The sequence below is a fragment of the Megascapheus bottae genome, chromosome 2, assembly GCF_031878675.1.
Source record: "Megascapheus bottae isolate mThoBot1 chromosome 2, mThoBot2.hap1, whole genome shotgun sequence".
Taxonomy (NCBI): Eukaryota; Metazoa; Chordata; class Mammalia; order Rodentia; family Geomyidae; genus Megascapheus; species Megascapheus bottae.
The window spans coordinates 34,965,414-34,992,683 of NC_143510.1; the positions used below are offsets into that span (position 1 = coordinate 34,965,414).

General features: G+C 36.5%; 1 protein-coding gene across 3 annotated transcripts in view; it reads left to right on the forward strand.

The window, feature by feature from the left end:
• The window catches only part of Tafa1 (TAFA chemokine like family member 1), a 421,871-nt gene that overhangs the window by 234,845 nt on the left and 159,756 nt on the right, over nt 1-27,270 (forward strand). For 2 of the 3 annotated variants that reach the window (XM_090323835.1, XM_090323844.1), the window contains exon 3: nt 10,547-10,576. The exons of the other annotated variant lie outside the window; for it this stretch is intronic. In XM_090323835.1, coding sequence (XP_090179961.1) covers nt 10,547-10,576 — 30 coding nt within the window. The remainder of the gene's footprint in view (nt 1-10,546; nt 10,577-27,270) is intronic. 3 annotated transcript variants of the gene reach the window in all.

Sequence of the window (27,270 nt, forward strand, 5' to 3'; positions counted from 1 at the left end):
TCCTATTCTGGAGGATGTTTTGTGGTGTTTTGTCTGATGTTCTTCTGTGGGAGGGATGGGAATGTTGAGTTTTATTTTTCTGAGGGCCTTGGAGTGATTGGGATCTCTAACTTTGCAAACAAGTTTCCACCCCTCACTGTGCCCAGAAGAGGGCCATTCTCTCTTTGTGAAGCTCTTTGCTCATGTTCAGAGACCTTCTTTGCTCTCATTTCTCATGACTGTTCTGTCCGGTCATAGATGAATTTGTCTTTCCTTGCAGGCTTGTTTCTAATGCAGAATTAGCAATAATAGAAAATATATACACCTCCAGGTCACAACTCACCCCCATCAGCTGTACCTCCTTCCACCAGACATCAACCATGCCCTTAGGCCTACACGGGCTCCTTGACCTTGCTAGTGTCACCACATGAATCCCTTTTTGTAAGTAGCTTTGCTAAGGTGCATTTATCTCTGGCTTCCATTTCTGTTGAATCCCAAGCAGTCAGTGAACCCAGGAATGAGGAAAACAGGATTCAGATGGGCCTGAGAAAGGCACATGTCATTGACTCTGCTTCCTAAAAAATTGACAAACCACAAAAGATGGCATTGCCATTTGCCATTGTACTGAGGGGAGCTGTTCATTAAATAAGACCAGAGTTCCTTGTATATGTATTCTAACATAGACCATGTTTTTAATGATAGCTAGAGTCGATTTCTTATCCGGACCTTTTTTTTTTTCATCTCTACTTTCAATGCTAATATCTCCCCGTTTGTTTTTTTTCAAATTAAATATCATACTTAAAATATTAATACTTTTTGCTCTTTGATTCTTTGTTTATTCATCTTCTGCAAAAGGCAATAGTGAGCCCCCCATCTGAATTAAATGCAACTACATGGGCAGATTCAATGACTTATTAATGACTGCTTCGTGATCTGGGAGAGCTAATGCTTTCCATAGCATGCATCCTGTAGGGATAAAAAATGAAATGTGCCTATCTTCTCAAAATAAAAAAGTGAAAAGCTTTGTGAGGATCATTGTAGCAATAACTGCTGAAAGTAAGCCAAGTTTCTTCAGTCTCCAAGGAAGTAAGCTCATGTCTAGAAGTATTTGGGTGTGTAAACTGATAATGTTTATGGAAGTGAAAACCACACACCACACATTTCAGCTCAGTGAATCATCTCAAAGTGTATAATCACTTGCCCTGATGAAGAAATAGTATTCTTTAAGGGACTGGCCCATGTCTTTATATCTCTATGTTCTTTTGCATTGTTTCCTGTTGTTTGAGTTGCTTTAAAGGTATTGTGTATATACATTGTTTATATACTCTACATCAGAATTCTCTCTCAGTCGTATATGCTAATAAAATCCCTCTACCTAAGTTACATATTCAGTGTTTGGTTGCTGTTATTCTTTTTCTTTTTCTGGGATAGAATCTCATTCTGTAGACCAGGTTGGTTTAGAACTTGGAATTCCCTGCTTTAGCCTCTTCAGTGTTCAAGATTATTGTCATGTCTACCATGCACATGTGTATGTTTGTTTAGGGGGTATCTATTCATGTTTTAAAGTCTTTATTTTAGCTTGTCTGATGTATTCATCTTTTCTCTGTAATTCGTGTTTTTATGCATTATTTAAGAATCAAAATCGACAATGATTGTTAAGTACTGCACCTTCTATCTGATGAATATAATATAACCCTTCTATTAATTACAATAAAAGAATTTTGAAAAAGGAATCAAAGGCATACATACAGTTTCTGCTATTGTTTTGTAGAAGGTCTACTGTATCTCTTCACTCCAAAACCCATTCTGATGGGAGAATGAGTGTCACAGGAAGCTGCTGGAATACTCTTAGAGGAATTTGGCATGACTTAATTTGGATTTTACAGAGACATCTCTAGCTGCTATGTAGAAAAGGGAGGAATGTTAAAACTGGGAGAACAGGGCCTGGAGTGTGACCTAGTGGTAGAGTCCTCGCCTAGCATGCACGAAGCCCTAGGTTCAATTCCTTGGTACCACATAAACACACAAAAGCCGGGAGTGAGGATGTGGCTCAAGTGATAGAGTGCTAGCCTTGAGAAACTTCAAGGACAGTGCCCAGGCCCTGAGTTCAAGCCCAAGGGCTGCCCACCCCCAAAGAAATAGTGGGAGAAGATTTAGATTGCTTTGTAGAAAAGATAGAGGTGAGAAATGATTGAGCTCAGACTTCAAGTGATGGCAATGGCAATAAAGAGGAGAGATTCTGATTGCAAGGCCTCACAAAGTCCATCCGTCAAAGTTTTAAAATGAATAGAATGGGAGAGAGACCAAGAAAAGAGGCGTCATGCGTGGATTCTTAGTCCTTGACACGAATGACTGGGTGAGTGATAGTGCCTTAAATGAAGATGAATACTGAGCAAATGAAACTATTTTTTTTGGTACAAACAAAGGAATTCTTTTTTGATTAAGTTATATAACACATGGAACATTCATAACTTTAAAATAAATAAGTACTAAGCAGTAGAAATGGAGCAACTACATTTTGACACCAAAATGAGGATTTTAAAAAATTCATTATACCAGCATAACTCAGAGAATGCTCCATATAACTCTAGTATAAGTAAGATACAATATTATAGTCCTCTGCCCAAATAGTTTGGCGGATTTTATAATTAGCTCTTTAAAAATTATGTTAGACATTTCTTAGCTTTCTCAGAAATTCTGCAAGAAATTAAAACACTCCTTAAGCTTAATTTAACATAGTATTCATTATTTTCCAGAAGATCAATCTTTTAAATACACCTGTAAGCATCCACTATCTTAGTGACTCACAGAATAATCATCCAATACTACACTCACATGCCATATATGAAAGTTTATGTATATATTGGAGATATGGAGCTTTATATAGATAGGTATATATTAATGTATAGGCTTAGGGGAACATGTAAAAATGAACAAAAACAGCATCATTCTTCAAATTGTTCATCATACTTTTATGATGTTAAGCAAGTGGTAAAATGTCTTTTCACTGCCCTTTCCGGGGCAGCTTCCTTGTGTCATAATAATTGAAAATTAAGAAGGCATGAAGCCATAATTAAATTGTCCCCTTTGAACTTATGTTGACTGAAGCTGCATATTAACTACATTACATCCAGATCAGGAGTAGCAGGAAATATTCTGAACACCAACCGCTACAAGAGAACATAACAAGCTTTGACAGTTTCCTAATTACTGGACTGTCCAGTAGTTAAAAACTATTTAATACTATACTAAGTCTCTTCTTGCACATAAGCCAGAAGGTATATCTAATTTGCTATTTAATTGATATTTGTATTGGTGCTTTAAAGAGAATGCATTCCTCTAGTATGTTAGCCACTAATTCATAATCCTTGATCGGCATGGGGGAAATTATTTTAAGATGAAATTACTTGTGCTATCAAGTATAACAAGTAACTGAAAAAATGTCTCACACAATGGATTTAACGCTTGTTTTTCTCAAAATCTATCCCACTTTCCATTTGATAATGATAGGTTATTTTACCCTGCTAAGTTTTCATTTTCAGTTTGGTTTGTTTATCTCTAAATAGAGAAAGCAGCTGTCGGGTCACTGCGAACATCTCATTTACAATAATGCCAGCCAGGTACTAGTGTCTCATGCCTGTAATCTTAGCTACCCAGGAGGCTGAGATCCAAGGATTTTGATTTGAGCCAGCCTAAGCAAGAATGTCTGGGGGACTCTTATCTCCAGTTCACCCACCAAAAAGGCAGAAGAGAAGGTTTTTAGAGTGCCAGCTTTGCACAACAGTGCTAAGGCACAGTGTCCAGACCCTGAGTTCAAACCCCATACTAGCACAAAAAAGCAACAAAAAGACAATGATGCATATAAAAGGATCACGATGGAGTCTGGTGGTGGTAGAGAGGGATAGTTGTTAAGTGTGTGGGGGGATGGATTAAATACTAGCTTTATCTACCTCAGTGATGAAGATTTTTTTAATCTGACAGGAATATGGGCTTAAGATCTGTTTGTTGAACTGAAAACGTTTTTTCATATATTTTTATTGTAATTAATAGAAGGGTTACATGATATTTGCCAGATAGAAGGTGCATTAATTCACATACATAGATACCTTTTGAGTCATAAATTTTTATGTCTATGTAGTTGTGTTTATATTTCCAATACCATGTTCATAGCATTGGGTATGCAAATATTGAGTCATCGCTCTTATACTGTTTGGATCTAATAGCCACATATTAAGGATACTATGCGCCTTTTATTCCTTTGGTCTTGATTATCTCACTCAACATGATTCGCTCTAGATTCATCCACTTCCCGGCGATTGCCATTATTTTATCTTGTTTGTTCGCTATGTGGAATTCCATTGTATATATATACCACATTTTTTGTATCCATTCATCTGCAGTAGGGCATCTGGATTGTTTCCATCACCTGGCTATTGTGAATGGTGCAGAGATGAACATAGCTGAGTAGGTGTCCTTATCATATCTTTGGTTATGATGTTCAGAGTTGATGCCCGGCAGTGGTATGGCGGGATCGTAGAAAAGGTCTATTTTCAGTTCTTTAGGAAACCTCCACACTGCTTTCCAGAGTGGCTGAATTTGTTTACATTACTAGGAGCAGTGCAGTAGGGTTCCTTTTTCTCCACAACCCCCACAGCATCTGTCATTATCTGAGTTCAAAATCTTGGCCATTCTTGTTGGGGTAAGGTGGTATCTTAGGGTTGTTTTTATTTGCATTTCCTTTATGACCATGGATGATAAGCATTTTCTCATATGCTTTTCTGCCATTTTAACCTCTTCTTTTGATAAGTCTCTCTTTAGTTCCCTTGCTCATTTAGTGATTGGTTTGTTAGGACCTGAAACTTTTTTTTCCATATATTTTTTATTGTAATTAATAGAAGGGTTACATGATATTTGCCAGATAGAAGGTGCATTAATTCACATACATTGATACCCTTTCACATGTCTTGGTCCCCATTTCCCTCCCCCCACCCCCACCCCCATCTTGTTTTCCCCCCTTCCCTAACCAATTTCAAATAACCAAATACAAATATATCCGATATATCAGGTAACAGAGTGAGATAGTGTAACAATATGAGATAACCAAGGGACAGCAAAAGAGATGAGAGATAGCATAGTACCTTAAGGACAACAATCATTCATTATATGGCTTTTGTTTCTATATCCTAGAGGTCCTTTCATTTAGCGTCATACTATACGGCCTTATGTATCAAGGTTTTGCTCTATTGCAAATATCCGCTAGGAGAGCCCAAGGTTTCTACTGATTATAACAAATGAGGGAAACATAATGAACTGAAAACTTTTAAGTCACATTTGAAATTCCTTGGTAGAACAGGCCATATTTAGGTAAACATCTTGGATATCATAAGATGTTGTCAAGTTTTATGCACAATGACACTGTAACTATGAGCGATTAATGAGTGAATCTCAAATGTGATTTGCAGAATAATGTTAGATCTTCCTGTATAGCATACATTTTACTTTCACCTCATTAGTAGTTTACCAAGAATTGTACTTAATCTCCCCAGTAATATTATGAAGTGTGTAGTATTGGGGATCACATCATTTACCAATGAATTAGGCCCACTGCGTATCCTCAAAGAGCTAGTAAGTTGTGAAGGTAGGTTGTAACCTAATTTTTCTTGCCCCCAGGGCCTTTATTTTTAACCATTTAAAGTATGATCATTCAAGGAACCTCTTGAAGCATAGTTATTGCATAGAATAGCTAGCATATCCAATCCTTGCAAAAGACTGTGGTTCATGTTTATAGAATATGCAAAACATTTGTACAACAATGATGTTTATGATCCTAAAACCCACAAATTCTACTACAAGTAAATGTTTTTCCAGTCACCACATGCTTATTTAGTGAATTGTGGGTCAGTTGCTATGCAGGAAATAACAGAAATGAAATGCATTGCCCAGACTTCAAAAAGACCAATAGACTAACAAGAAAATAATATAGTTCAAGGCATATAATATTTTCTTCATAAATATATGGGAAGTGGTTGCATGCATGAAATAATTTTAGACTAATGCAGGAAAGAAAGGAAGTAACCACAGGGTAGTTTAGGTGTCATGTAAGTGTTCTCATTATCTTTTGCGTGTCTTCTTTCTGATCGTGTACAAGCTATGAGGAAAAGCAATCACTTCCTTGTTGTCATTTGCAGGATAGATTAAGAGGCATTTCATTGATTATTTTCCTTCCAGTTTCTTATGAATTCCCCAAAGCTACATCTTTTACCTTTTACTTTAAACTGTTAGTATAAAGGATGTTTTCTTTTTTTCTCTTTTGAATGCTTCTAGTTTCTAGATTTGTACTAACAGCTATAACACAGAAGCTAGAAAAGATCTCCAAATGATTGATTTTTTTTCCAAGCCAAATGTGCTTTCCCCTTTCATAGTGGGCGCTTTAACAGTATAATAAGAGAGAGCTCTTTCTGGGAGAAAAATATCACAGAGTGAAAACAGGTAGCAATGCATCTTCATGTGTTTTCTGACATTGATTATCTTGGGGAATAATTGAAGTCTGATAGTTTCTTTTTTTTAAGTAGACTCAAATAAATCAGAGTTCTAACCCCATCCTTTTTTTATCTAGGTAAGTTGTCATAGATCAACTGTCTAGCCATGGCCAGCCAATTGATTAGCAGTAGGGTTTTCATCTCTGGGGTTCTGTGAGGACTAAATGAGATACTGAATATAACAAGGTTTGGGCATGGTATTTTGCCCATGTGCTTAAGGAATGTGAGTTTTGATTCTCTTTGTAAAACAATTGCATTCATTCATCTTTGGCCTTATGGCAGAAATGGAAGACAGAACATAGAGGTAGGTCTTAAGGGTCTTGCGAGGGAAAATGGAAGAATACCTTCCAAGTTAAGAAAAGAGCTGAGAAAGGTGCTTTTCCTTTCTCTCTTATGAGGTCAGGGACTAGGAGTGTGGCCCAGTGCGAGAGTGCTTGCCTTGCATGCTGAGTTCAGTTCCTTGGTAGCACATACACAGAAAAAGCCAGAAGTAGTGTTGTGGCTCAAGTGGTAGAGCGTTAACCTTGAGGCAGCTCAAGGTCAGTGCCCAGATCCTCAGTTCAAGCCCCAGGATTGGCAAAAAAAAAAAATGAGGTCAGAGAGTAAGTCAATTCTTTCTCCCCTCCCCATAAATTATAGCAAAGAAGAGAACTTTATCAAATCATAGAGAATCTCAACACAAAGGGTTTTTTTTTTAAATTAAGATGTAGCATTTTTGAACATTTGTAGTGAAATATATTCAGGAGAAAATTACAAACCATACTCTCAGCATTTTAGAAAATTGCCTCTCATTGGTGTTTGCTTGGGTGAGGTGGGACTTTCCTGTACTTCAGGAAATACTTCAGAATATTGGTAATTGTTAAATTATATATCAAAGAACAAGAATACTCCAAATTCAAAACTTTAAACTTTTAAATCTCCACAGTGTGTACAGTGTGGATAGTCCTTCTGAAATATGAGAAAACCAGTGGATTTCAGAAAACTATTGCCAACTATAATTAAAATGCAAACCTACATAAAGTTCTTTATTTTAATTCTAAATTTTAGTTCTAAAGATTTGAATCTTCTGGTTTCTCTTTTACTATGTTTCTTCACACAATTTACTCTCCTTCTCTGAGCTTCATTTTTGCTTCTTTTATCCTGCCTTGTATGCCCACAAATTAGCTGTAAGAGTTGAATGGGGCAAGGCAAAATAAAAGAGCCCAGGGAGCTGTCACAGGAAATTAAAACACAATACATTTTAAATCTAAATGAATAATGTGGAAAGAGTTAATTATTGAGGATTTTGAACCAGATTCTATAGCATTTGTGGCAGCAGAAGGAAAAGTCTCTTTCCTACTGCCAATGATGATTATAAATCCTAAAGTTAGGAGACAGTGGGTTGAGAGCTTTTTAAAGCAATTCTTTATCATATTTCCTGTTAGGAAAACCAGTGCTTTTATCTTGATTATAAGACATACCATAGATTAAAAATAGAGTTTTAGGTCTTTCAAGAAAGTTTAAAGGGCAAAATGATCACAGTGAAGTTGTGTGTGTGTGTGTGTGTGTGTGTGTGTGTAAATGAAATTAAGCACATTAAAGTGTTAAGTCTCTGTGCTCTCACACTGAGAAAGAGAAAGGGGAAAGACCACTTTCTTGCTCCAAAGCTTTATCTATTTTTCTAGGCTGTATTTTGTTTTTAGATTTGGAGTTTTTTAAATTATTTTGTGCCAGCTCAGAGTCTTGAACTCACTGTCCCTTGAACTCATTGTCCCTGAGCTTTTGTGCTCAAGGCTACCCTACCCTTGAATCACAGCTCCACTTCCAGCTTTTTGATGGTTAATTGGAGGTGAGAGTCTCATAGACTTTTCTTGCCTGTGCTGGCTTCAAACCACATATCTGAGCCACCTGTGTAGCTAGGATTACAGGCATGAGCCACCAGTGCCCAGCTGATACCCCAGATAACATGCATTGTTTCTGTCACAAAAGTCAGCACAGATAAAGAACACATTATAGCCAAGTAAAGGGCTTCTATTCTCTTTTGATAAGAAATCAAACTATGTCTGTAGTGCATGAGTTCTTTTATTGCTCAGAGAAATAAATCTGCATAGTTCAGTAACTACTACTACTTTTAAAAATTTTTATTGTCGAGATAATGTATAGTGGGGTTACAGTTACATTCGTCAGGCAATTACTACTACTTCTTATTGGAGAACACAGCCCTGGAGCAGCTGTGTGATCTACATAGTAGTAACGTGGCTCTCATACCCTCGAGAACTTTAGCTTCATCTTTGGTGAAAATCCAGCCAAATGTATTCATGGTAAAATGGAAGCAAATGAATAGTTAAAGATTACCCTAAAAATTAGAAGACGTCTCAAGTGTTTGTTTTGTTTTGTTTTGTTTTTGTCAGTTGTGGGGATCGAACTCTGTCGTTGGGTGCCATCCCTGACCTCTTCAGTTCAAGGCTAGTGCGCCACTTTCAATTTTCTGGTGGTTAACTGGAGTTAAGAATCTCAGGGATTTTATGCCTGGGCTGGTTTTGAACTCATATCTCAGCTTCCTAATAAGCTAGGATTGCAGTTGTGAGCCACCAGCACCCAGCTCTTTTTCTTTTGCATTAAGAATATGTCTATATGTTCGTGATGTCCCTTTTGCTTTCTTCCTTGTGAATATTTCCTTTTGGAACTTAACTAAATCAGTTATTACAATAGTGATATTTTACCTCATGTTTCATTTATTTAGCACATGCTTTTATATCTAATCTTTTGCAATCAGTGTTACTTATAGCCCAGAAGGACTTCCAACGTGAAGCAGATGTGTTTTTTCTCAGGTTGAATTTGTTCATTACTTACACAAATGTTTTTCCTTGTCCTTAATTGACAGGAGGGAGTAAGAGAAAGAATAAAATCAAAGGCAGAGAAAACCAGGGAAGGGGAGGGAGATGTGAAGAGATCATCTTGCAGTTGCAGGAATAGAATGGATGGGAGGAGGGGCGAAACCACAGAAAGACATGGAAACTGAGGGCAGAAAAGACAAGATGGAAAGAAAGGAAGAAAGGAAGAAGGTATTTGAGGACAGAGTCACAGAGAAAGACTGACAAATCCCCATTGAACTGATGGTTGGATCCTTCGTTTTCTACCAGATCATAGTATTTTTCTTTTTACCTTCTTTATTACAATAGAAGTTGTCTACTTCCTTTTTTTCAAGAATACGAGTTTAAAAAAATGTTCTAAGTCTGTGGTTTCCAGGTTTACTTTCTAGTTTTAAAATAATTTAGACTCACAAAGAAATTGTTGCAAATGGTTTCCATATATTCTTTGCCCAATTTCTCCCAAAGATAATATCATATAGAATCAAATTGTAGTGATCAAAACTGGCACAATACAAGGGAGAGGAAAGTATCAAGAGAAAGAAGGAAATCAAAGGCATTCGTGATTCCTAACTTGGTTTTTACCCAGCATGGTGAAAAATAATTTAAAAATCAAAAATTTCTGAAAGCATAGATTAAGTTACCACATGTATATTTATGTATCTTAGTGGATGCTCAGATATACAGTTGGTCAATCTTACATAACCTTTACTTTTGTTTAAATCGTGTGATCTGCTTAGTATTTCACAACCCTTTTGTGATAATTTTCCTCCCTCAAAGCAAGGGAAAAGTTCTGTTTATGTGATAAAGTAGAAATTTTAGCTGTCAAAAGGGAGCCTCTGTTTAGTGAAAATTGGGCAACGTTGTGGGAAAAAAGGAATGAAACATACTTGATACAGTGCTGAATGCTGGTATACTGAACATTCAAATTTTTACTTCAACAATGTTGTTTTATTTGCTACATAAACCTGTAGATATAAAAGGTCTACCATGGAATCATGCCAATAACATCTAGATGTATAATGTCTTTTTCTGAAGACAGCTTATTCATTTGTCTTTAAAAGTTAAAATATTAAAAGATACTCAATGTAACATTAAATTCCTGACTCTAGATATATTCATTCTGTTCTTTTCCCCATAAATAGTCACATTTACTATTTTCCTCTCTTTTCCTTTCAGTAATTCCCCTTGAAACAAGAAGCAAAATAGGTATGTGTTTTTATTTTCATCTTTCTTATATAAGACTTAGGTCACTATATAAACTGGGGCATTCCTCATTGCTTTTTATAGGTGTATAGTATCCTGTTCACCTTAAATTAACTTGAGCAGTCTTTAAGTAGCTTGAGTAGATCAAATAGATCTCAAGAAATGAGTCAGCAAGCTCAAGAGAAGGACCTAAAAAACAAATAATATATTCAAGCAAGTCTACCAGATGGCGAAGGGGAAAGTAATACTTTTTGTGGCTGGGGCCACAAAAGGTAAAGTAGTGGTCAAAGCAGGGAGTCTAAGCTGAGTGCGGTGGCTCATGCCTGTAATCCTAGCTACTCAGGAGGCTGAGATCTGAGGATCAAGGTTCAAAGCCAGCCCAGCACAAACAGACCTGAGACTCTTACCTGCAATGAGCCTATAGAAAATGGGAAGTGGGGCTTGGCTCAAGTGTAGGGCGGTAGCCTTGAGCTGATGATCTCAGGGCCAGCCCACAGGCCCAATTCAAGCTCCAGGACCCCTACAAAAAAAAATAAAAGCAGGAATCCTCCTCTGCTCTGGAAGGATGGATTAAAAAAATCAAAGAGAATATCATATGAACTATTTACAATAATGGGGTGATAACCGGGAGGAACACTAGCACTGGACACTCAGCCAACACTGAAAGCTAGCAGAAGTCTGTAATGTCTGACAGTTGGTGTTACCGTGGGGAAGTAAGAAGGAACATCATTAAACTATCTTGGCCCAGTCAAAAGACAGATCCAATTTCAGAGTGATAGCATTCAGCAAATGTACATATTTTTGAGACAGACTTTTTATGGTAAGTTTATTCAGATTCAAATTTGCACTTCTTTTATATTTATACTTTTATTATATGATTGATAGATTTATTCAGTTTCTTAGTTCCTTAGTTCATTTTTGTTATTTTGGTATTTTTGTTGATTACCATTTTTATGATTATATTTTTAAATGAATAAGTATTTTTGAACTTATTCCATAAGTTCATTTTAAGTATCTGTTTAGTTAACAAAATTTTGGCCTGTTTAAGGTATATACATTCAGTGATCACTGGCAAAGATGAGTTGCTTTCTTTTATTTCCATTTTCAAAGAGAAATATATCTTTATCCTTTGACAGAGAGAGAGAGAGCGAGAGAGAGAGACAGATAGATAGAGAGAGAGAGGTGTAAATTTTTTCAGCTGGAATTTGAAAGACTTCAAGTAATAATTACATTAAAACTAAACTCACTCATATGATCTCTGGGCATGCATGCTGATTTTCAGCAACCTCAACTGCTTCAGAGTCCCAAAATTCCCTAGAAAGGCAGCTAAAATTCAGCAATGTTTACTGAGTAGGTCACATGTGTCCAACACAACAATCCAGAATGACTCCTCCATTTATAGACACCTCCTTACCCCATCTTCTGCCATCAGAAGTTACCATAGCCTCATCATGAAGAGCCTTTCCAAAGGATGGCTAACTGTATAACTATTCTGGAAACCTGAATTCAAATACTGGTAGCTGTCAATAACAATGAACATATACCCCACTTTTTAAGTATCTTTTTACTTCTTAATTATCTTTTTTACTTTACCATCCTCATGCATCCTCATGCATGCAAATGAAATTTTCAAGAGAACAGGTCTCCTGGAAGCCTGCTTGCTGTTGTATCCCCAGCATACAACACAAAACCTGGCACAAAGGAGTTAATAAATGAATGACTGAATGAACTAAATAGAGCCATTTAGCAACAAGGACAGACCACCTAACACCAAGTCTGGGAGAAAAAAAATTCTATTCCCCATTTGGCATTTGCTAAGTAAAGTCTTACAACATATATATTATATATAAATATGTATAGAATTTTCTAGATTTATTTGTCCATTGAAGGGCATTTGGATTGTTCTCATACCTTAGCTGTACATCAATAAATGGTTGCACAACAAAGGGTCGATATTTGTACAGAAACCTATGTATTTGAAAACCTGTTAGGAAACCACCTTCCTCATAATAAAAACAGGTTTTAAGGAAAATAGTTAAGCATAAATTACTAATTTTTCATGGTGCACTGCAAATATACTAGCTAGAATTGCAAATATTAGGGTTGTACCTACAAAGTAATGCCTGCTTAACAAAGGTAGACATTGCATTAGAAAATTGAAATGTACACTAATAGTCTTGCCCACAATGGGTAAGGCAGAGCTATTTCAAAATGATAGAAATCTGAAATTGGATATTGAAATATGGCTAAATGAAGGTGTCTAGAAGCATGTGGAAGTATTCGTGACTGTATTTTCATTCTGTTGCATATGCAAGTAGAAATATTCAATAACTGTGTGATTTAAATGATACATTCCTGCTATGAGCATTTCTGAAGGAGGTTCCAATTAGAAGAAACTATCTGAAATTCAAATAGTGAAGGGTTTTATTTGTTAAAATGTAAGTTAATGCAAGTAAATTTCTAACCACAATGAGAACCTGTCTTTTGAAGTTTTCTTTATGTTTGAAATGAGCAAACAAAATTTTCAGCTATCACTTTATCCTTCAGATATGATCAGATTTTTGACAGAATATATCTTTTATTCTAAAATTATTATGAATTAGGAGAGAGAGAGACTTGATTCCACAGAAAGCCTTATATATTCTTCTTCAATCAAAGATTTCCATAGAGTTTGAGGATCATTTGAGGATAATCTATTATTAGCACCTATCCCCAGGATTTGTGCTAATAACAAAATGATGATCATTCTGTGGGACTTAGGAAGGAAGCAAATCCTGTGTAAGTTTGTTCTAGATTCTTCATTTTATGTGTCTTTTGCACTGCCTTACAGAAAATACTTAAGGACAAGCTTGGTGAGGCCAGAGTTTTCAAATGTGGAAACATGTATATTAAATTCCTTGGGATAGCAAACAATTATTTGGTCAGCAGGCAAGAAGTGAATGCATATACCAGAAAAAAAATGCTGTCCAAGAAGGTTTATTGTGTTGACTGGTTGGGCTTTTACATTTGGTTTGTGTGATACGGGTAGGTCAGCCAGAGCATTTTACACAGCAGATATCTGCATCCTTTTTTTCTACGTCTGCTGCCCCTTTGCAACTTAAAAGTACCACGTGAAAGACGAATGATTCCCTAGAGTTTCCAAAATCAAGTATCCAAAAATGGATACTTAGCAAAAGGAGATTTATTCTCCCTGATACAGGAGGCTAGATATCTCCGACAAAAGGGTTAACAGAGCCACAATCCCTTTCGGACTGAGAGAAGTCCTCCTTTATTTCATTCTAGCCCCTGGCAGTAACCATCAGACCCTGGTTGGTATTCCTATACTTGCAGTGACGTAGTAATCTCTGCTTCTTTCACTTCATGATGTCTTTCCTATGTGTTTGTTTATTCTGATAGTTTCTTTTTAATTCAGGACCTCATGCTTTCCAGACATATGTTCTATCATTTGAGCTTCACCTCCTGATAGTTTCTTCTCTGTTATTTTTGTTGTTATTGTTGTTGTTGATGATGATGATCATTAGCATGGGCCTTGAACCCAGAACCTGGGTGCTGGCCCTGAGCTGTTCTGCTCAAGGATAATGCTCTGTCACTTTGAGCCACAATACCACTTCTGGTTTTCTGGTGGTTAATTGGAAATAAGAGTCTCATTGACTGAGCTAGCTACAAAATGTAATCCTCATGACTAGTTTGGATTATAGCCCTGAATGACCAGCACCCATTCTCCCCTGCCCCTGCCCCTCCTCCTCCTCCTCCTCCTTTTTCTTCTTCTTTTGTTGGTCATGGGGCTATTCTTTTCTTCTTGTAAGGAACAATGCTAGCCTGAACATGTGATAGCCCATCATAAATATCTCATCTTAACTTGACTTAATCTGCAGAGACTTTATTTCCAAGCAATGTTTTACTTATAGGATGCAGGGTTGGGAGTTTTTCTTATCTTTTGGGGTGACACAATGTGACTTATAAGTCTTAGGGAAGGGGTCCCAAAGTAAACAATTTGCCAGCTAGAGAGTAGTGGGTACCAAAAATCGCTGAAAATTGAGGGAATACCTCAGTAAGTTTCCTAATTAGCATAAGTAATTCACAATGATTCCTGTGTAGGAGTGGACACGGGAAGACCTTATGTTCTAACTGTAATAGACTTGAAGTAGCATGAAGTATGAGTACTGAGAAGCCATGTGCATGCTTGGTTAAGAGACCAATATTCAATTTGAAATATGATGTAAAAGATATGGAAACAAGAGCTTTATAATGTGTGATTGTTTTCCGTAATGTACTGTTATTTCTCCTCTCTTTTGTTGCCCTTTGGTTAATCTCATATTGTTACAGTATTTGACTTTGTTACCTGGTATATTGTATATACATTTGTTTATTTGAAATAGGAAAGGGAAGGAAGGGAAATAAGATGAGGGGAGGGGTAAGGGGAGGAAATGGGGACAAAAACCTGAGAAGCACATCAGTGTGTGAGAAGTAATTTACCTTCTATCAGGCAAATACAAATGTAACCCCTCTATTAATTACAATAAAAATCAGTGTTAATTAAAAAAAAAGAGACCAATATTCAGTCAGAGACCAACCATCTTCTCTGTCACTCCTAGACTTTGGGAAGTGACACATATTATAGAGATACTCCATACTCACTTTCTTTCCATTAACTGGGGATGAAAAGAATATTACTCACTAATCAATAATAAACACATTCAAATATGGCCCCTAAACTACTGCTTAATATGATGAAGCATGAATTTAAAATTTTGAAAATACTTAATTTGGAGCAACTTATTAATAAGAACAGGTATTTCATGACTAGAAGAGAAGAAAAGGAACATATGTGATATCTTATGAAAGCTGTGTTTTTGCAGATAGGATATGATTTAGGAAACTTAAAAGATTCTAAGAAAAGTTCCAGCTGATGAAAACAGCACATCTGTAATTACCTAGTAAGACAACTTCATGGTCTGCACTTAGGCAGTTTGTATTTATATAAAATTATATCACATCTTCTTATCTATTCTTTTTTTTCTGTGGGTTATATTGGTCTTTTTTCCATTATGCTTAGTGCCCAAAGGGAAATAACAAGTCTCTTGGTTTGACCTTGCAAATTTCTAATTAAATGACAGTAATTATCAGGCTGCTATTAACTTTGAAACATCCAAGGCTTGCATGGCACCCCCAGAGAGTTTGCCTGAGTTTAGTTTTCACACATGCATAAACACTCTTTTCTTTTTTAACTTCAGTTGTAGTTGTGTATTTATGTATGCATTTAAATGGACATGCTCTCAAAAATATTTTGACTGCATGGTTTAAATTTGGTCTCTTACAAATTCATACAAAGGCCTATCCCTGAACTGATGCAGAATCCAGAGGAGCTAAAAGCTAATCTTTGCATATATTTTATATGAAAATTTCAACCACAGCTTTTGCCTTCAGGATATGTGACCTCAGCTACTGTGCTGTAGACCAGACTGTCCAGGATAGCAGTTAAGTTAACTGTTTTCCTAACCATAGTGCAAAAGAAGTATTACCTAGCTCCTGAAGTGGTAGGGAGTGAATCTTTCACTGGAGCCAACACCATCCTTATTCCTGTTTCTTGGAGACTAACTCTGGCTTATTTCTCCTGTTTTCACCACTGTCTACCAAATATTTACCTCTTATTCTAAGAAAAATTTTATCATTAATAATTGATTTTAAATGGATAAAATCATAGAGCTTCTACATATTAATGGGATGACATAATGTTTTAATGCATGTATGCATTATTTAATGTGTAAATTATGTTAATATATGACTCCTCAAACATTTACCATTTCTTTCTGGTGAAAACATTGAACATGCTGTCTTCCATCTTCTTATTTAATTATAAGGGAGCATTTTGCAATGATTCTACAGCAAACAAACAATCTTTAGATCCAGTAGGGACTGGTTAAATGCCATTCAATTTCTGGGTTTCTGTTATTTTATGTGCAAGAGGCAAATGATAAGAGGTATAATTGAAATGATGTATGCTAACAATTAAATTTATAACAATTTATCTGATCAACACCACCCAATTATAGCTATTATTCCTCACCTCACATTTCTATTACCAAATCATGAGGGGCAGGGTTGGGGGAAGGGAAATGGGGACCAAGACATGAGAAAGGGTATCAATGTATGTGAAGTAATGTCCCTTCTATCTGGTGAATATAATGTAACCCTTCTATTAATTACAATAAAAATATATGGGAAAGAAAAAAATAAAATGATGAGAGAAGCCACTTCAATCATTTTTCAAAAATTATTTAAGCTAACCTGCATTGGAAACATTTGTCTAGTCTTGGGATTGTCTAGTCTTGATTGATGTTGTCTTATCCCATTACTGATCTGCAATAGTCTTAAAGACAAAGCAATCTCTTAAATATCCAGATGTAGAGTGGCTCTACATTTCACAGATCTCAGCAATTACACTAGCCTAAACATGTGAATATAGGGCATGTTAATATTCTTAAATTTGCTGGATGAGGCTTTGTGCAAATTTCACCTTTTGCTTTTACTAGAAATTTGTCTCCATTTTCCTCTAATATGTGTGTGTGTGCATATGTGCGCGCGTGTGCACGCGCGTGCACGCATGCGTGCATGTGTGTGTCCCCACATGCACGTGAGTGTGCACACAAAAGTACTGGGGCTTAAAGACAGATCCTTGTACTATTGCTGTAGTTTTTTCCTCTAAAGACTCTTATCACTTGAGCCACAGCTCCACTTCAGGCTTTTGCTAGTTAATTAGATGAGAATCTCCTGGATTTGTCTGCCTGGACTCGCTTCACTCTGTGATCTTCACATCTCAACCTCCTGAATATGATTCCAGATATGAGACACCAGCACCTGTCTAATATTTGAGTTCTGTATCTATGATATGTGTGTTACTTTTGTTGAACTTTATAGAGAAAGAAATGCATTTGAAAGGATTGGGCAATTTGAAGTGTAACCCTTACACTTTCTTGATTTATTATATTAGTTCCATTTGGAGAATTTAAGCATTCATGAGAGAGTGGCTTCTACAGACACAGAAGACATTATGAGGGGTGAACTCCATGTAAGAAGGTGAACTTGAAGTCAGGGTTAGATGCATAAGAAATATCTAATCAGTGCACCTGAGATTCATAATTGCCCTTGTCACTTCATTGGTTCCTAATATGACTATTTTATCTTTCATAAATGTTCTAAAATAATTCTGAATTTTTAAGGGGGAAGGCACTCAGTTCTATCATTGCCAAGTAATGAATCAAAATGGATGATTATACTCTGTAATATTAGGCATAATAATAAATCTGGTGATACACTGGAAATTTACTTTTTATTTGAAATTGATCGTGGAACATTCAGGTTTCCCCAAATCTATGCCTTATAACCCATTCAAATTTTATAAGTTGAAAACCCCAGGAAGACCTGCTTCTAAGGTTAACTGTTTTATACATTGATCATTTGTTATATTGTATCTTCATCAAAATATCACCCCTGTACTGGTCAGCCTTAAAGTGTTGACTCATTATTAAAATTAGAATGACTCTTTCTACTACCACTGTCTCCTTGTGATACCACCTACCCGTCTAAGTTTTTGTGCTCTCTCCAAAACAGATCAAAATGTTTACATGGCTAGTAGAGTAAGTAGATGACTGCATTACAATCTAGGAAGGATAGCTTCTTCTTGATCAATTTTGTTTACCTAAAACTACAGGTTAGGACTTGATGTAGACAAAAGTCATATTGACCCATCAAGTGACTTTATCCAAAGGATAACTGAAATAGAAATGGAATTTAGAAGTCAGAAGTAGCTTGTCTCAGTGGTTAGTCCGTCATATCGTCTGTTTCCGTATCTGTATCTGTATCTGTAACTGTATTTATCTATTCTGAATGTTTATCATAGAAGCACATGTGCACACATGTGCACACACACACACACACACACACACACAGGTGTTGATTGGAAAACATTGGTTGTAGTAGAATAACTTAGTGCTGATTTAATACTCACCTATATGACTTTAATGATCTTCCTGTTTTCTGCTGTGGTCGTTCATGACTGGCTAGCAGAGTTTGCTACTACCATACCCATTTTATTTTCCCCACACAATGCCAAGCTGATTGCTGCTTCAGAGCCCTTAACCATGATCTAGAATGTTCTCATTTCCACAGGACTCCTCGTGTCCATATGACTCATTCATCCTTATTACTTGTATTTAAGTTCAGAAGTCTTTCCAATGACATATATCTTACTTCCAGCACTGTTAATATCACAACCTCTATTGTATTGCCTTCATAGTACTTGTCCTTTCTTGAAGACTTGTTTTCTTATCCACTCTGACCCATTCTAACATGAGCTGTGTGAATGTGGAGGAAAAAAAAACATGCTTGTCCTGTTTACCATTGAATCCTTAAGCCAGAGCACAAAGGATGCAGTTCAGGCTCACAGAATATTGGCTGAATGTAATTGTTAATGTAAGCTTCAAAAATGAAAGAAATAATAGACCTAGTATGCAAAAGTACACCTATTATTTTGAGAGAGAAAAAAATAAGCTATGGTAATGATTAACATAACACCTACTACAAAATATTTCATCTAAATTATGATACTTAATTCTTGCACAAGCTCTCACAACAGCACTTAAAAATGATTAAATATGCAAGAGAGATTTGAACCAGTTTCTGTTTTATGATAAAACTGTATTATTAGCTCCTTTATACAAATATAGAAAGAAAGCTATAATATTATGGGAAACCCAAAGACAGGTTTCCCTACCTAGTACTTTTCCTCCTGGCCATTTGAAAAGGCTGTTCAGGTAATTGCATAATTAAAGATTCTTTTGTTAGCAGTGGAAATGATCTATAAAGCAATGTATTAGCCCACAAAAGTTGAATAGATTAGAGACATGGCTTTAAAAGCTGTTCAGTCTAGTCAGGCATTGCTGGCACAGACAGTAGTACTACTTATGGGGCTGAGATCTGAGGATAGTGGTTCCAAGCCAGCTCAGGCAGGAAAGTCCATGAGACTTATTTTTAATCAAACACACAAACATGGAAGTAGAGTTATGGCTCAAGGGGTAGAGAGCTAGATTTGAGTGAAAAAACTAAGGGAAAATACCCAGGTCTTGAATTTAAGCCCCAATTCACAAAAATGTATTATAAAATTGTTATATGTTTATTATAAAATAACTATGTTCCTTTAAAAAAAACTTATGGCATTTTCAAAGCTTGCTGTATACCTGGATTCATGGCTTAAGAGGCAGAGCACTTCCTTAGTAAGAATAAAGTCCTGATTTCAAACTCCTATATTGCCAATAAATAAACCAATAAATAAATCTTACTTGTACCAATACTTGAGTGAAAGATATTACTCTCTTTCTACAACTGAAAGCTTTAAGCAATTTTTATTTTAATGAATGAATAAATGTAAATTAACTAATTTAGATGGATTTTATTCACATTTTTGTTAATTTTGAGAAGCCAAGGTACTACCAACTAAGTTAAATGTAGCATGAATCCTTTCTGTAAAAGGTTTTTATGTAATCATTACCATGATTATTTGAGTATGTCAACAGAAGACATTTTGATAAAAAAATTTCTATGCATATTTTTTATTTCTTCATGTATAACGACTCTCTCCACATTATATTATTCCATTCCCTAGTAAATTTCAGATCTATTGTTTAAATTGTTTTAGTTCAGGACATTCATTCAAATTACATTTTAAAGTCTAGTTTTGCATCATGTTTTCTAATCTGGAGAAATCAATATTAATCCTAAAAATTCATTTGAATTTTATTTCACTTGTTTATATATTTTAAAACAGCACTTCATTTGCCTTCAAATAATTTACTTCTTTTGATGCTTACAAGCACAGTATGCGTGCTTAATTTTCACTGTTCATGGTATTGCTTATAACACGTTTTTTTTTGTTGATGTCATATTTTTTCATATATTTTTATTGTAATTAATAGAAGGGTTACATGATATTTGCCAGATAGATGGTGCATTAATTCCCATACATTGATACCCTTTCACATGTCTTGGTCCCCATTTCCCTCCCCCCCACCCCCACTCCTCATCTTGTTTTCCCCACTTCCCTATCCAATTTCAGATAACCAAATACAAATATATCCGATATATCAGGTAACAAAGTGAGATACTGTAACAATATGAGATAACCAAGGGACAGCAAAAGAGATGAGAGATAACATAGTATATTAAGGATAACAATCATTCATTATATGGCTAACACATGTTTCTTAAAACCCCACAACAAAATTCATTTGAAAACACATAATTCTGAAAGTAGAACATTGTCTTATCTTCCTTACATAGAATCATGTGTTATTTCTTTTCTTTCACTCCTTAACCATTTCTGTCTTCAGAATTCAAAGTGTGACTGATGTTTAATTAGACACAGAGTCTTTACTTTTACAATCACAACTATGTTCTAAGAAAATTTTTAGCTCAGATCCTGGAAGACTGGTCAGTCTACATGCTCTTTGTCAGTCCCACTGAGCAATGAGGTAGGTGTTAGAGCTTACTGCTGGAAGCTGATAGAATAGGAGGAGAGCTATGGAATGGTCAAATTCAACTGATCACACAGGAAACATGTGGTAGAACAGCTTCAGTAGTGGCCCCTTGGCCAACCACATGCTTTTTGGGAGAGCCATGGTGTCTTATCCTTTGGAGTTCTGGGCACTACACATGAGTCTTCCATTTCTGTGGACCTGTGTCTGGGACCTCTTCGTGAATTTTTTTTCTGGAAAATTCTCCTCATGCTGACTTTCCTTCAAAAGCGTCCTACCATTTCCTCTAAAAATTCTTCAAATCTCTCTTGATACCTATGATCAATGAATCTCGAGTGTCTGATCAATAGACTGATATATGATTGGAGTGGACATATTTATTACAAAAGAGGAAAAAAATGTCAAATTAGTGAAGGTATTTTACAAAGGTTGCTATTCGATCCACTTTTTAGCTGTAATGCATTTCTGCAGTGCACAACTTGAATATCTGTATAAGACGCTAATGGAAAAGGTGCAAAGCACATTCTAGTCCTTCCTTCTGTCACTGTGATCAGAGAGTAGACTCTCATTGCCTGTTCCTCAGGTCTTGGGGTCAAAATCAGCTTCTATAGAAGTTTGTTGGCCAGGAGTATAGCAATAATTTTCTTCTCAAAAAAGAACATGGATATTAGCCTGCATAAATACCAAATGAGCCTTATTTTGGACCACAGATATACACAGAACTGTAAGGAGGAATTATAGTCATGAGCATAAAGAAAAGTCTTATTTTTATCATATTCTTCTTCCTGAAGCTAAACATCCCCATGCCTCTACATACAGTTGCAATGACTCCAGCCCTTTTGCTTACTTCCTTACCCAGGCTTTGGGCAGTGTGCGTTCTGGTATTTAATCATTGCTTTTCCTATGATAGCCTATGAAAGAAAGACCTGCAAGATAAAACTGCCCTGTGTTTTGAACACATGGTCCAATTAAATGGCAGTTCTTGACATGTGACTCAGCAAGTATACATCTCTTCAAAACAATCAAATGGGTACATCTGTTCCTGCCATGAGAAGAGGTGATCATATGGTCAGAGCAGGGCTTTGTTTCAAGAACTTCTCTCTCAGAGGAATTGGTATCTGCCTCTCTATAGCAAAGACATGACAAAGTCATATTCCCAGTGTATCGTTCCTGCCACTTTCTCTGTCCCTTCTACTCTTTCCTCGTGCTGTTAATATCTTACAAATTATTGTCAATCATAGATGAAGATAAGCAGCATGGCTGGGAAATTTGGAGAGAACACATTTCTCTAGCGTACACATGAGACTATAGTTTGTGCTGGCTACTAGTCAACAAGTGAATCACTGTTTTACTTATAAAAGGGCTTCCCTTGTGAGCATATTTAACAAGTATTTTATATTGGAAATATTTTTGTTATCCTTCTTCTACCTTAATGATGAGGATAGAGTTAGGACTGAGCTTATGCTAGGCATGTGCTCTTTTTGTGTTTGCCTGTGTGCGTTTGTAAAGTGTTAAAAAAAATTCTTTGTAAATCTATGACCTAGGCAGAGAAAATCTCACTGGTTGCCTTCTTCATCCTAATGAAGCTGAGATGCTTCCATCCTCAGATCACAAGCAGTCTTCGATGGAATGAGCAGTCTGTTTGGAAGCCATAGGCTGATGCAGGATGTACTCTGGTTATGCCTGGGGTTTGGGTTGGATATACAGGTCCCTATTACAATATGAACATGAAAACAATAAGAGAGAAAAAGAATAAAACATGGTATGAAAAAAACCATCCTTTAGACATTTAAAAGCCTCCTTTTCCCACACAAAGGAATTCTATTGATGGGAAATTATATAATATTATTCCCTGGAAATTATTGATGGTTTTTTTTTTTTTTGTGGATCATGGGGCTTGAATTCAGTCTGGGTGCTGTCCCTGAGTTCTTCAACTCAAGACTACCTTCCTACCCTTGAGGCATGCCCCACTTCCCATTTTCTAGAGGTTAATTGGAGATAAGTCTCAGATCCTTTTGTTTCTGGGCTGGCTTTGAACCCTGATACTCAAATTTCAGCTTCCTGAGTAGCTAGGATTATAGGCCTAAGCCACCGCTCCAGGGTTTTTTTTTTGTTTTTTTGTTTTTTTGTTTTTTTGGTCTGTCATGTGGCTTGAACTCTTGGCTGGGGCGCTGTCCCTGAGATCTTCACCTCAAGGCTACCATTCTACTCCTTGACCTACAGCGCCACTTCTGATTTTTCTGGGATTACAGGCTTGAGCTTCAGCATTTGGCTTCCCAACCCTTTTTCTAAGAAAGGTTACTTCACCTTCTCCTGAAAGGTCAATCCACATGCCCTTGGTCAGTCCTACTGAGCAACGAGATGTGATGACTTCCTACAGGAAGTGGATGGGATAGGAGGAGAGGTATAGAGTTACCAAGCTCCATTGATTCCATAGAAAACCTGTAGACCAGTGTAAGTTGCGGCTACATTGGCCAAGCACATGTTTGTTCCTGTTGTGTCAGCTATTGGGTCATGGCTTCTTCTCACTTGAACTCGTGATGGTTGACATGGTTCTCCCATTTCTATGCACTTGTGTCTGAAATGACTTTGGGGCTTTTCTGAGACAGGAAAATGGGTTTGGAACGGAACTAAAGGTGAAATCCTGTCCTTTCAAACCCTAGTGATTTCTCTGTCATAGTCCTCCAAAAGATGTATTACTCAATTGACATGATTGTTATTGCTGTAATTGGTACTATTGCTATTTGCTGTGCTGGTGATCCAACCAAGATATTAAGCATGGTAGGCAAGCACTCATCACAGAGCTACAGCCCCAATCTTCAGGTCAATTTATTATTCTTATACCATAAGCAAAAAGAAAAATGACTGAACTTTCTTACATAGTTCTACACACAAACTTCCAACTATCTTTGAATCTGACAAATCAAATCATTTTAATGAAGCACAGCAAACAGCTCATGTTGAAACAGCTGTAAGCACAATATGCAAATCGTGTTTACTAGTAGCTTATGCTCCAGAGAAATAATCTTCATATGACTGCTTTATTATTTACAGTAGTTTTGAAATTTAATTTTTGTCAACATTGACAGATGCCATCCATGTGAATACTTAGATTACTATATATGGGAAAGGCTAACCATATGCAGAGATCTTGTGTCTGTGAGCTGATAATGTGGGTTGACAAATGGGTTTAACAATATCCAGGCATTTCTGAGCAGTTGGCGAAATTCACCTGAGGTCTAAGGTAGTGGAGAAGAGGCAGGCCCGAGGAATATGAATGAGGAAAGAAGAAAGCAAGGACTCTGGAGAGCCCTGCATATAATGAAAGCATGACAGTGGATGATTAATTATATTTCAAAGCTAGATAATTCCCAGAGAATATGTGTGTATGATTAAAAAAAATTTCTAACCTTTCCAGTTGTAATTAAATGAGGGACTCACTAATCTAAGCTGAGTAAAAACTATTTTGTTCCATAACTCTACTAAAACAATATTGAAATGGTTTACTTTCACTATGGATTTTCACGGTCACTGTTGTGAATGCACCAAGCCTAACAAACCAAGGGATAAAGGGAAAGGTTCACCCCAGTGCTATGAAATCCCACCCTTAGAAATGACCGGAATGATTAAATAAAATTACAGTGGCTTGACAATTCTCCCTACCTTGAAATATCTCAGGATGTGTCCTAAAGGAAATAGAACTAATTTCTAACCAATACTATTTCTTGTTGCTGATTTCCATCTTTCACCATATATTTTTATAAAGTTGCTTAGAGTTATCAGAATGTCTGGCTGGCCCCTTAGCTTGCTAGCTACAATGGTCTTTTTCTTAGCATTTCCCTTTCAGATAAAGAAATGCGACAAGATGTCAGAAAAATATATTTGAACATTCATAGAGGTGGCTGGAGTGTATCGTAATTCATTCCTGTACCGTTTAAAAATAAAGTTATTAATCATTACATTATTAGTTAGATAGTTATTGATCATTAAATAGTTATTAATCATTACTGGTGCTGCATTAGATCCTAGGGATTCAGTGTCTACTGAAATGTCTGGCAATTAGGTGTTGGTGGATTGCACCTGTAATCCTAGCAATTTTGGACCCTGAGATCCAAAGATCCAAAGATCCATCCAACCAGATATGTCTATGAGACTCTTATCTCTATGTAACCAGCAATATGCCACAGGTGGAGTGGAGCCCAAGTGATAGAGTACCAGTTGTGAGCAAAAAAAGTCAAGCAAAAGCCTAAGTTCAAGCTCCAATACTGGCACAAAATGTTTTGCTTCTGTTTGATTTGTTAGATATGCAGGGGATGAATCAGAGAAATAGAGCAATCTGACAACAGTGAATTCAATTGCTTTGGTCACTTTTGCTAAAATATGGAGAAAAAGAAAATAGAGCAATGTTCTCGTGTGAATTTTTTGGAAGTTTTTTGGTTGACAGAAATGTTTCCTGCTGCATTATTTCTCATTTTACACACACACACACACACACAGATACACACACACACACACACACACACACACACACACTTCATTCTGGCATCTTGGTAAAGTGTGAGTGACCCAATGCTCACTTAATATTGAAATTATCCATATGTGAAGCTAGATATATGTTAATAGGAGGGACAACAATTTGATGATGAGTTATAGAAGGGAAGGGCTATAAAATGATTGAAAAGGATTGCTATGTTAGACATTATATGTTTTTAGATCTTTTGTCCTATTAAATATCTAGAGAATTAGAGAATTCCCTAAGGGAAATGCCATTGGTTGGGGTCTGAGAATAGGTTAGAGTAGGTGTATTAACAAATACCTCCTACCTCAGGCCATTGTCATATCAAGTTTACTTTCTTACTGGTGCCAGAAGGGAGCTCTGGCTCCATTCTTCAATGCCTTCCCTTCCAGGATCCAGGCTGAAGAACTGTCAGTCATTGCATTGCAGCAGAAGGGAAAACGTCCTGATGAGCCCTATCCAGGCTCCTTGTGCCCCTCTATGGAAACCCATGTTTCATTGGTTGAAGCCAGTTTCATGCCTGAGTCAACAAGGTTGAGATGTGTGCTGATGTCACTGGGAGTGGGACCTAGAAATCAAATTGGAAATATGTGATTGTTTTTTGAACTGAGGTTGTTGAAATACTTTTTCATGATACAGCTCAAGCTGACCTCACATTCATGTTCCTCCTATTTCAGCCTTCCAAACTCTAGGACTGTTAGCATTTGTCCAGTATCACACCTTGGAGAAGAAATGGAATATTTACCACAATCACTTTTGCTAATTCTTCCTCAACATATAAGGAGTGAATTTATAAAGGGTTTTGATCATTTCTGGGATTATAAAATCCTTGAGGAATTCTTGAGGACTGAAAAGTACTTTGATTATCTCAAGGATAAGTCTACTTTAACATACATTATGCCCTGAACATAGGAGATGCTCAAAAAAATACTGATTACACTGTCTGTTTATTTAGAGAACCTAATGAACAAAGAAAGTAGGTAGGGACAGTTGTCTGTTAAAGATTGCAAAGCAAAGACAACAGTGTTAGAAATAATAAAGTGTAAAACTTTTTCCTTCTATAATCTTTCTCTAGATCTGTCACTGTGTTCTTTTTGTATTTTTCATAGTATTTTCTTCTCCTTCTTGTTTTGTTTCTCTTGGGTTTAATACTGTTAATTGAATTTGAGACTCCTGTTTTCCTTCAGGTTACCTACCACTTGAACCATACCACCAGTCTCCTTACAAATAGTTTGTCTTTCAGAGCCTCCCTCTTTTATCTAGTTAGCTTTCAAACCATCCTCCTCCTATCTCTGTCTCCAAAGTAGCTGTGATTACAGGCATGCATTTTTATATTCTATTTGAGTCTGCCATCTCATGTTTCCCTCTTCCATGCACAGAGGTACTTACTGATGAAAATAAACACAGCCAAGGTACCTGGGAGCAACATTGACCTCCCACGCTTTCCACCAAGAGGTTATAATATACTTGGTATCAACATGATAGCCACAGAACTTTAAGCCCTAATAAGCCTGAGATCTTTTGTAACCTCTGGTTGCATATACAGCACGTCTTCTCTAGGAGAGAGGAAGAGTAAACATCATCTCTAGGATAGAGGAAGTGTAAACATCATCTCTTGGTTAAACAATGTATGCTGTCAGCCAATTTGTCAT